Source organism: Cyprinodon variegatus, unplaced genomic scaffold, assembly GCF_000732505.1.
Source record: "Cyprinodon variegatus isolate N-32 unplaced genomic scaffold, C_variegatus-1.0 Scaffold5, whole genome shotgun sequence".
Classification (NCBI taxonomy): domain Eukaryota; kingdom Metazoa; phylum Chordata; class Actinopteri; order Cyprinodontiformes; family Cyprinodontidae; genus Cyprinodon; species Cyprinodon variegatus.
This window is the reverse complement of record NW_015150458.1, coordinates 168823-179666: the sequence shown is the minus strand read 5'-3', so window position 1 is coordinate 179666 and position 10844 is coordinate 168823. Positions and strand designations below refer to the sequence as shown.

Sequence of the window (10844 nt, the reverse complement as noted above, 5' to 3'; positions counted from 1 at the left end):
TAAACAATATATAACAGCTGAAATAATATCTGATTAAATACGATATTTTACCTCCCCTACAGAGGGGGGGGGGGCAATAAACATCTTAAAGTACCAGAAAAATAAATTCCCAGCTGGCTGGGAATAGAATTTAACATAAAATCACAACACTCACCTTTCTCAAAAAATGAAAATAATAAAAAAATAGTTGATCCGCAGACCTAAAAAATAATTGATGTATTGATCTCACATTGGAGAAATTTGCTTCTTCATTTAACTCATCCCCTCAGGGAGCAGTGGACTTCCACTATGCGGCGCCCGAGGAGCAGTGTGGGGTTAACTGCTTTGCTCAGAGAGCCAGAGTGGCGGTTTGTGGGAGTGGGCCTTGAACTCAGAACCTCAGGATTCCAAGCTCTATGCCCTGAACACTAGGCCACCACTCCCCACTCACTGCGGTTCTTTGAAAATAACAGAGCGACGTAAGAGAAAAAGTATCTACGAAGTGTATGAGAAGAAAAGAAAGGCCTCAGAAGAGGCAGATATATCCCAAAATGCTTTGCGCTGAGAGCTCTCTTTGCAAAGCATTATGGGCTTTGCTGTCACAGCGGCCCACGGTCGCCATAGGCTGAATAGGCACTAATAGCAAAGATGGCGCAGGCGTTGAAGGAGGAGTTACATTACCGACGGGGAGCAAAAAGTATTGATCATCTGTTCAAACGGTAGGTAAACTGAGTTTTCTATAAAGTCCACTATATAGTCCCTGCTCTATATAGTGATTGAGGGATTTAGGGGTTAGGGCGAACGTTCGACCACAGTAAGCTTGTATGAGTTAGGAGCACAGTAACTTTTAAACAGAGCATGCACGAGGAGAAATGGGCTTGTGCATGCTCTCACACGTGTTTAATAGGCGTCCCCTCTAGGGAGCGGTTACAGGGTTGTGCATGTGCATTTTTTTTAAAGCAGAGAGGGCAGGACTGCTTTAAAAAATGAAATCCTCCATAATACCAGTACATTTAAGAGGTCACTCAGAGAGGAAAAAGCCATTCTTCCAAAAGAAAATGCACCAAGAGACAATCATCTTAATTTCAATAGCATCCCAGCTGGGAAGAACAGGGCTGGTAGCATTGTGGTACAGGAGTGGTGAACTTTACAATTTTACTTTACAAGATGGCATCATTAGCTAAGATTATTATAAGGAAATGTTGAAGCAACCACCTAAGACATTTACAAAGGATTTAACTAACTTTAGAACAGAATCGTCTATGTATTGGACTGTGGTAGAATATTTGTGGGAAGTGGGAGTTAAACACAGACAAATACACCATTTCTCTCAATAAGAAAAGAGCCAAAATTCAATCAAATTAATGAGAAGCTTGTGGAAGGATTCCCAAATGTTTGACATAAACTGAGCAGTTTAAAGGCAATCTGTATCATTTTTCCTACCTCTTTATTATACTGGCATTAAGCAAACAAATACTGTAATTGTGTGAATCAGACCCTAAAAACAGGAAAAGTCTGGTTTTGATTTAAGTTTGACATAATTAGCCCTTAAACATTAAAACATGATGAGCTTATATGCATCATTTTCTTTAGAGAGAATATTATGATAAACCAAAACTAAAATCTGCTGCTCTGATCTATAATAAGAAAAATGAGAGATGACTGTTATAAAAGCCTGATCAGAGCAACTTTAGATTTAAATACTTCCTGAGTCAAACCGCAGTGAAGGTCTCTCTTCCAGTCATACAATAGGAGATTTTATCTGGATGAATACAAGTAAATCAAATATACAATTTCAATAGGAAACAAAATTAGATTCAGTTGTAGGACATAAAAGATAAACCTGACGTATCATCTAGAGTTTGAGGAAAGATGGCCCTCACTCTGGTTCCCCCCAATCTGACCTTCACTGCAGCAGGCAGCTCAGACTAATTTCCCCTACAAAGGCTGAGTTTCTCTCAGGCTCAGCTCAACTCAACTATTTATTCCTGATATTGCAGTTTGCATCATCTCAGGCAAGATGGTTCTTGCACATCATACATTTGCAATATGAACCACTTTATAAAAAATAAAAGAGAATAATAACTGCAATGTGATGATTATGGCTGGAACGGAGTCTAAATTAGATCCCTGGTTCAAACACCACTGCATGTGTTTGTTGTCAGATAAAAGCAGCCTCCCACAGTGGGAAACCAGCACTGGAGATGGTTTCAGGGTGTTATGTTGCTGGAAGACTTTCTGATCTTTAAAAAAAAAAAAATCGATGAAACATGCAACAGTTATGGATAACACTCCAATCCTCAAGTTTCTTGCTAACCCTACAGGAACTTTAACCAACACAGTCAGACTAAATTACTTTGCAGAGAAGAAAATGACAGATAGTTACCACAAAATGAAAGCCAGAACTGTAGAAAGTAAAAAATATAACCTCAATGACTTTACAGAATATGCTTTATAATTGAACAGTTACAGCAAGATTTTTGCTTCATCTGCCTGAAAAAAATGTCTAAATCTGTTAAATGTTCACAGAGGTTGTATAAAAGCATACCAGATGCTACATGTTTACCATTCCACTACCTTTTGATTCAGCATCAAATCCTTCAGACTTTGATGTTTTTGCCTTTAGCAACAGTGTTTCAATCAACTAAAGACATTTTTAAGGATAAAACTTTGTATTTTGAATGCATGTCAGTTTTTTATGGATGACGCAACTGTATAAACACTTGTTTTACTATTAATGTATATTGAGAGGAACAAGATTCCTTTGTGGCTAAAATAAGTTATTGCTTTAAATTCTTCCTCATCAGTGAATTCAATATCTTTGTGCTACTTTTCTAAAATTTTTGTCTTGTTTTAATTTCCTTGCTGGTTTTTCCTTTACAAAAAAATGTGCAAAAATAAAAGCAAAAGTATAAAGTGGATTCGGTGGGTTAATTTTTTTTAATCCCCGAAGCTCATCACGACCAACCTGTGGATGCACTTCTTACTCTCCAGGTACTCCATTCCCGCAGCAACATTTTCAGTCATTTTGACCAACATTTTAGCTGTCAAACTGTGACCCTCAGTCCGCAGGAAGGTGAGAAAATCCCCACCTAGAGATGTTTAGAAAACAGAGATTAAATACATTGAATGATATGGCTGGGTAAAGCGGGTGGAACATGTAGTTATGGTGTTTACCCGAAATGAGCTCCATGATGATGTAGATTGGTTGTTTCTGTGTGCAGACTCCGATTAATTTTACAATGTTTGGATGGTTATACTGCTTCAGGATCCTGCAGAGCACATGAGCATCCAAGTGGCTGAGCTGTTCATTAATATCCTTATGTGTCTGGACATGCACTGACCTGGCTTCCATCAGGAACTTGCTCTTATGTTCTGGAGCCAGGTTCTCTTTGCAGGATTTCACAGCTACAGGAGTATTATCTGCACGTAAACGGCCGCTGTACACTTCTCCAAAGTTTCCCTGCAATGCCATATTTAAACTTTTAATATACTTATTCAAGCTTTGTCTCGATCAATTTCTTGATTTTTATCTGGGCTCTTTTGTTGCATTTACTGTATTTGTTTAATGACCTGCAAATCTTTATGTTCTTGGTGACATTCTGTCGATTGTTTACATTCTGCTTTCTCCTTTTTCCTCAAATTTTAAAGGTCCAAACACTGAAATTATTAAAGAATTCAGCTTTCTGGGATGTTATCAATTAAAGTATTTTTGCAGAACAATACAGGTTTTAAGCTGTTTTTTTCTGCACTACTAACTAGGGACAAACCTTTTGAACCATGTATTGAGTTCTTACAAGAGCTGGGATGTTGTGCAACATAAACAAAATATAAACTAATATTGAAACTGACTGCAGCAGCACATTACGTATGTTGCATCACACCTTATTCCAACAAAACTTAAAACTGGTGACTTTAGGAGACTAAATGCTGTGGTTTCATATTGTTGAAACTGAATCCAAAAGCTGCATCTTAGACTCCATAGCCTCATGCAATAGTTTGTGTGTAAATATAAAGAATAATGATAGTATATATATGTAACCCAATCATGCTTTATTAAAGTTACTCACGTAATTAAAATGAAAATTGAATATTCAAACTGATTCTTAACCCCCACTGATTTAGCCTTAGATTTATTCAGATTGTCTAAATTCATTAATATTTAGTACCTAACATAGGCCAGATAATAGATTCCTCTCATACACAGCAATGAAAGTTTTCTTTTAAACTGCAAAAAATGCTGGAAGGCTATGTCTCACAGATGAGTTAACTTTTCCGCAGCCTCCCTGTGGTGTACATTTTATACCCAGCAGTGATGCTGACCTGTAGCCATCAAATATAATTAAGTGGGACCACTGTGGCGATCCCCCCCTAAAGCAGTTTAAGTGAAGGCAGTCAACATTATTACTCTTCCTGCTGTTTAGAAATGTTACTCCTTAACTAAACTAAAATTTAAAAGATATTTCCAGTGACCTAAAACTGACATGTCTAAGCTGCAACGGCAGGAGCTAAAAAAAAACAGGTATTTTGAAATAAAAACCTCAGGGGAGATGCACCTGTATACCAAGTAGCGATGAGAAAGCTTGTTTTTTTTTTTTTTTTGTCTATGACCTTCTCTGGAATATATTGCAGTCAACGGAAATAAAAGCATATAACAGCATTTAGTCACATCACTAAAATATATCTTGCTGGTAGATATGAGATGTACCCGCCTTTCCAATGAGAGGTCCCAAGATAATGTCGTCATGTTCCAGCACCCATTTGTCCTGCAGGGGTTAGAAGCCAAAGGTAGACACGGATAAGCTGTTTTAAACTTTGACGGCAGCAGGTTAGAAAGAGGCCGAAAAATGACTGATGTATATCTTATCTTATATCTTAAGTCTATGTTGGTTACAACTCTGTACTTTTAAGAGCAAATCTTCGCAAAACATAAAAATCTCAAATGTAATGAAACATGGATGAATGGCAGAAAACTGATTGTTTTCTAAGGAAAAAACTTCTTGTTGGCAAAACAAAGTAAAGATATAATCTATGCCAGTAAGTGGAAAAACAAGTATTTAGAATGAATTCACCTCCCAAAGAAACCTGTGAAAATATTTTGATTTAGGATAATAAAACTATTGCAAACTTAAATTTAAGGTTATTTACACCCAAACCTGAGGGATGAGGACTCAACACTGTTTGTGTCATAGCTCGGAAAATTTGTCAGAGTCATTCCAAAAAAGTAAAAAAATAAAAATAAAAATCAACTGGACTTTGTTTCCAAGTTTGAAGACGTTTCACTTCCCATCCATTCTAGCCAATCTTTACATGGAAGAAATGGAAAAGAGAGCTTTGGGCACCTTCAGAGGAACACCACCAAGCCACTGGTTTAGATATGTGGATGACACATATGTGAAGGAAGCCATTTATGATAAGAAAGAAAAAACAACCTTAAATTGAGGGGGTGGACTCAGATTTCAGGTTTCAAGACCCTACAATGCAGCAATAGAGTTGATTCCTTTCCACTATCATCGCAACCAACAAACCCCTTTACAGGGGAACAGAACGTCTCGCCTTTGCACCCACGCCAACAATTCCCCCTAACGACCCCCCTTTCAGAGACATAGACAGATATCGAGTATTGCAGGTTAACAAAGAAACCAAGCGACTGCCCATTCCTAAGGGGCATACCTGTTCGTCAGGTTCAATTTGCATGTTTTCTGAGCCAAAACAAGGCTTTGTTTTTGGTCCACTCTATAAAGCCTCAAACTCAACGCTAATTCTATCATTTTGAATTGAAAAAGCTTCATGAATGGGAAGTGAAACGTCTTCAAACATGGAAACAAAGTCCAGTGGATTGTTGTTAAACTTTTTTGGAATGACTATGACCTGGATGACTGAGAATCTTCAGCAACGAATGAGAATCATAATCAGGAATATAGTTGATAGGTGAGAGAAGTTGTAAATGATTATGTGTGCACTAAAATAAAGAGTATAAACTTTTATTATTTGTAAAATATATGCATTTCTGTTGGTGTGTGAGTGAGGCTGAGGTTTACTTTCACTATAGGTTTCTTTAGGACAGCCTCCGACTTTTTGGTGACAGGCAGGCGTGACGAATGCAGGTGATGGATAAGCTTTGGGATGCTGGTGAAGCCTTCTCCATCCAGACGATACAAATTCTACTGACACACATGGAAAAGGGTTGAAAGAGGTGAGCCATTGGGCAAACAAGAAGAAAAACTGTTCAGACAAGAAAAAAGGTTATGAGAACATTCTTTGATTGTTAGATTAATTAACTGATATGCTGTTATACCTAATTAGTTTTTAGTTTAAAGATAAATCAACCAGAATGGGAAAATAACAATAACAATAAATAATTCTATTATTTTCATGAATCAAAAGAATGAAAGAAAAATGTTTTTCATGTGCTTTCATGTGGGAGTTTTAATTGTGGCTGGAATGATGTAAGAAACTGAAACACATACAGTGCCTTTTCAAAGGTTAACTCACATCCGTGTTCTGAATGAGGAAGTGCTTGCATGATCCTTCCCATTGCACAGAGATGACATAAACCTGTTTTTCCTGACTCTGTCTCACTAGAAAGTCTCCATCATTCTGGAGCAGCTGCTGGACTTCCAGTCGGGGAATGGCTCCATGGTACCAGTCTTGCTGAGGAAGCGGACGGTCCACTTCTTGCACGGCAGAGAGGACTGGGAGAACCTGGAAGCATGCGGAGGGAAGAAAAGTGGATCCTAATTGAAGTTGGCAGGAAATTTTATAAAATAGAAATAGGTAGAGGACAAACTTTTGTTTTTTGTTTTTTTACACAGATTGTGAATAAAATATGTGAAGACAATTCAGAAAAGAGTCTTTAAAAGTTGAAAGCCTGAGTGCTCTATCATATACAGTATTCCTGTTGGGTGATATAAAATAGAAATGGAGCATTTCATATAGAAACTGCATGTAATACTTTAAGCGCAGCACATTAGATATCATCATGTCCTCAGATGACCAAAATATCCACTGCACAGTAATTTTTATAAGTAAAATATTTAGATTTTCACCATTTTGTAAAGTTGCTGCATGTCAGGTAAAGTTGAATTTGGGTCAGGTAGAACTCTGAAAGCAGTTGACCTTAAAATGTCCGTGTAACGTGCTGTCAGAGCACGTTAAACCCAGAGGACATCCTCTGAAACTCTGACAGTTTCTACAGAATAATTTATTGTTTGTTGTATAGCGAGAGGGTGGGGGAGTCAAAAACAGGCCCTGCAGTCTATATGCACTCAGGTAAGACCAAAAGATGAAGGACATTAAACTCATCTGGGACAAATGTGGTTTAGTCGTACTTAAATAAAAACTTTAACCAGTGATGTAGGTATTTTTATGTGCTGAAAAAAGTTTGATAATAAATAGAAAAACACTTTATGAAATGACTCAAATCTGATTAAAAAACAACACAAATAAATTAATAACAGATTTAAATGTTTTCTCTTTTTGTTAAGATAAGTCTGGCATTAACAATGGATGTTAACAATATAGGAGAATACGATATATGTTTGTGTCACTTCAGTTACAACCGCATTCAGACAATGGCACCACAACACAAACTGGGCAAAGTTTTACACTGGAGGCCCCTCCTGCAGAACTGGGATTTGATTAATTTTAGATTCCCTTAAATTGAGCCAAGTCATGGTTGTCTCAAACGAATCGCACTTCCTCCAAAAAAAAAAAAAAAAGATTCAGTTATGGACAGGCTGAACCAGTTCCATCTGGCAGAGGGCATGAAATTCTCATTTTTATTCTGCACTAAATTTTTCACTTTATTTTGTGCAGTTTCTGTAGTTTTCCCTGCTGCCAGGGCCTGTAAAATAAACATCTACAGTTTCAGACATACTTTCCAACAAGGGTAATTCTGTTAAGTTACATATTGGAAAATAAAATACGTAAATGTTGAACTTAAGCTTCCAATAACAGTGACCCCAAGGAAATAGCATTATTTCAACTTTCTTTCTGAGGGATCTGTTAATTGAAAATATATACTGGCTGTCTCAATGCAAGGTTAAATATTAGATTGGCTATATTGGTTGTTAACATTGAGGATAAAATCAGCATTTTTAAAGAACTGGCTACCGCATGTTTTACTTAGTGTGTGCGAAATCATTTTACTGTCCATAACAATGTCCACTGTGAAGTATATGCAACTTCAGCTAGGTCTCTCTAGATCTCCTCTACCTATTTGCCTCCTATCAGGATTTTTTTTGTTTCCCCTTTCCACAGAACTCCAGCTAGTATCTGCTCCCAAGCATCAATCTTACTCTCTCCTTCATGCATATCTGTTTTATGACATCTTCTGCTGAAGAAAGGTTTAAAACATTAGAACACCTCTGTGAGATCAGAGCAAGCCGACTAGAACTTTTTGTTCTCCTTCTTGCTAGAATGTTATAACTAAGGTGCCGCTATGACTTCTTCCCCCAATCTCCTAACAAAATTTATTGAGGTGTATGTTTTATTTTTCCATTATTAGATATTTTCATGTTTTTTTAATCAAACACGAACAATGTACGATGTATGATTTCTCATAAATTATTCTGGCAGTCACAGAAGAGTGTCCAACCCAAGAAAAACTCATCATACACTTTGGAGCCGCGACAACATCTAAAAAATATCAAAAGAATTGAAGGAGAATTTTATGCATCTGCTGAATAAAGTTAGAGATACAAATTTTAAGGTATTCCTTAACAGACCTTAACATCTAAGATCTCCAATGGCAAGTTTAATATTTTCTGAGTGAAAAGATATTTTTTCAAGTTTGGATAAAATCACCTCACATCTAATCTGTTTTATTCTCTGAATCCTCCACCAGCAGTCTCAACCTTGAGCAGAGCTCATGAAAAAGAAAACAAGTGTTAAGCCCGACACAGCCTGCTGCAGGCAAGACAGCCGTAACCAGACAGATGGCTCAGAGAGCTAATCAAAGCTGGTCTCCTCGTTAACTACAACAAGAACAAAGTGGACCCCCTTGTTAAACCTCCCTCCCCCCAGATGCTGACTCAGACCACACCAAACTCTCCTCTAGATCCACCAAACCCAGATTTTGCTTTACTGGATTTCACTAACGTCATGTTAGACGTTTTTAAGATTGAGACCCAACCCCTGCTTCTTCTCTGTAACCCCCCTGCCCTCCCCAATGCTCAGTGATGGTAGTATTAGAAGTAGTAGGCTAATCTAATTATTTAAACATATTGATAATCCCATTACATCAGTTGCAATCTAACACAGTATGTTATTTCAACTTGATCAAGAAAAACAACTTTTCATAGACCTGCTATCAGATGCAGGCAAGAAGCGTTCCAGTGCAGAAACAGCATTTCAAAACAGGGATTTGCTTATTATATTCAGGAACATAGACTTAATACACATTAGTTACAAGCAGCTTTGATCTAATAAAACTCCTTATAACATCTCACCATCAGCAACACTGACTTAACACTGGCTGCCTTATTTTAGCAATACCTTCCTTTTACTTCTTTACTACCGTTATAAGGAATTGCCTTGCGTAGTACAGAATGCTCCTTTTTGTTGTTATACCTGGCTGTACTGTAAGGCAGTGTAAATGGTTTTGTGTTTTTTTTTAACAATGACTGTTTAATTTAATCAGAAAATGTATCTAATTTTTAATAAATTCCTTTAAAGCACATATTTCAGCTTTATTACTATTTTATAGCCAGTTGAAGCATGTTAATGTGCATACATTTCAAGTTGCTTCATTCTTTCTTTTATTTTAAACATAATCCCATTGATATAAATATGTGTCAATTAAGTATCTTGGTTGCCTTGCCCCATCACAGACAGTAGTTCAGATAGGTATATATTTTCAGATATGTAGTCCTTTTGATGAATCAATGACTTATTTAATTTATTAGTATGAGACACACTATTTTGGAAAATTGAACCTCCAGTTGTATTTCATTTTTCGCATAACAGAAAAGTCATATGAAACTACAAAAGTCATATCAAATAAAAAATGACTTTGATTAAGCTGTTACTTTCTGGGAGTAAGTAACATGACACTATACCTAGTTACATTTTTAAGTAACTATCCCAAAACTTCCCATGGCCCAAGCCTCTCTATGAAACCAATATCTTCCAAAAGCCACAGAGCCCCTCCACCTCCTCATCTATATCCTCAAAATCAGGACCTTTAAATATCTTCTCTCTACTACAGACTGGGCCCTAGTGGTAACTGTCATAATAGGATAATTTTCCAGGATAAACCTGGGCCCCTGGTGGGATCGTTGTAAAAATCTCTCTGCTAATGCAAGACAGAAAGAATTTGTGTAGAGTGGCCTTTGACTGAGCTATCGAAACACTTTTAATTTAGTTTTTGTCCAACTTTATTTCATTTTATTATAATTAATTGTTAAATGTTATAATTAAATGTTACTTTTTTATGTACAGCACTTTGAATCGTCTTGCTACAAAAATTATATAAATAGGCCTGGTTTGTCTAAATAAGTTCTTTGGTAAGGGTCAGGTAAGCTGATAAAGCTTTTTTTTAGTCTCATATTTATGTATTGATCACCAGGTTTTGACTAATAGTTTCCCCTTAAATATAATGTGATTAGCGGCTGATCTTTGGTAAGGAATTGACTGCACTTGGCTAACGGTTCCTCAACAGTTTGTATGTAAATAAAGAAATAAGAAAGCATGAAACAACTGCAAAAAAAATAATGAGGTGCTTATGTTTTAAGTTGTTACCAAAAAAGGTTTATTTCACTACTTTTCATGATAACTCTGCTTTTTAGACTACCTTTTTTGGTTTCCAGTGATGTTTGAACTTGTGCAATAATTCAGTTAAATAAGAGATTTCAGCTGTGTGT

The 10844-nt window shown here is 36.7% G+C and overlaps 1 protein-coding gene across 2 annotated transcripts in view; it reads right to left on the bottom strand.

Moving 5' to 3' along the window:
• Positions 1-10844, bottom strand: part of fes (FES proto-oncogene, tyrosine kinase) — a 35599-nt gene that overhangs the window by 6649 nt on the left and 18106 nt on the right. For both annotated transcript variants that reach the window (XM_015373857.1, XM_015373848.1), the window contains 6 exons: positions 6475-6684; positions 6021-6143; positions 4692-4745; positions 3324-3442; positions 3157-3251; positions 2948-3071 (listed from right to left, as the gene is read on the bottom strand). In XM_015373857.1, the coding sequence (XP_015229343.1) occupies positions 2948-3071; positions 3157-3251; positions 3324-3442; positions 4692-4745; positions 6021-6143; positions 6475-6684 (725 nt within the window). The remainder of the gene's footprint in view (positions 1-2947; positions 3072-3156; positions 3252-3323; positions 3443-4691; positions 4746-6020; positions 6144-6474; positions 6685-10844) is intronic.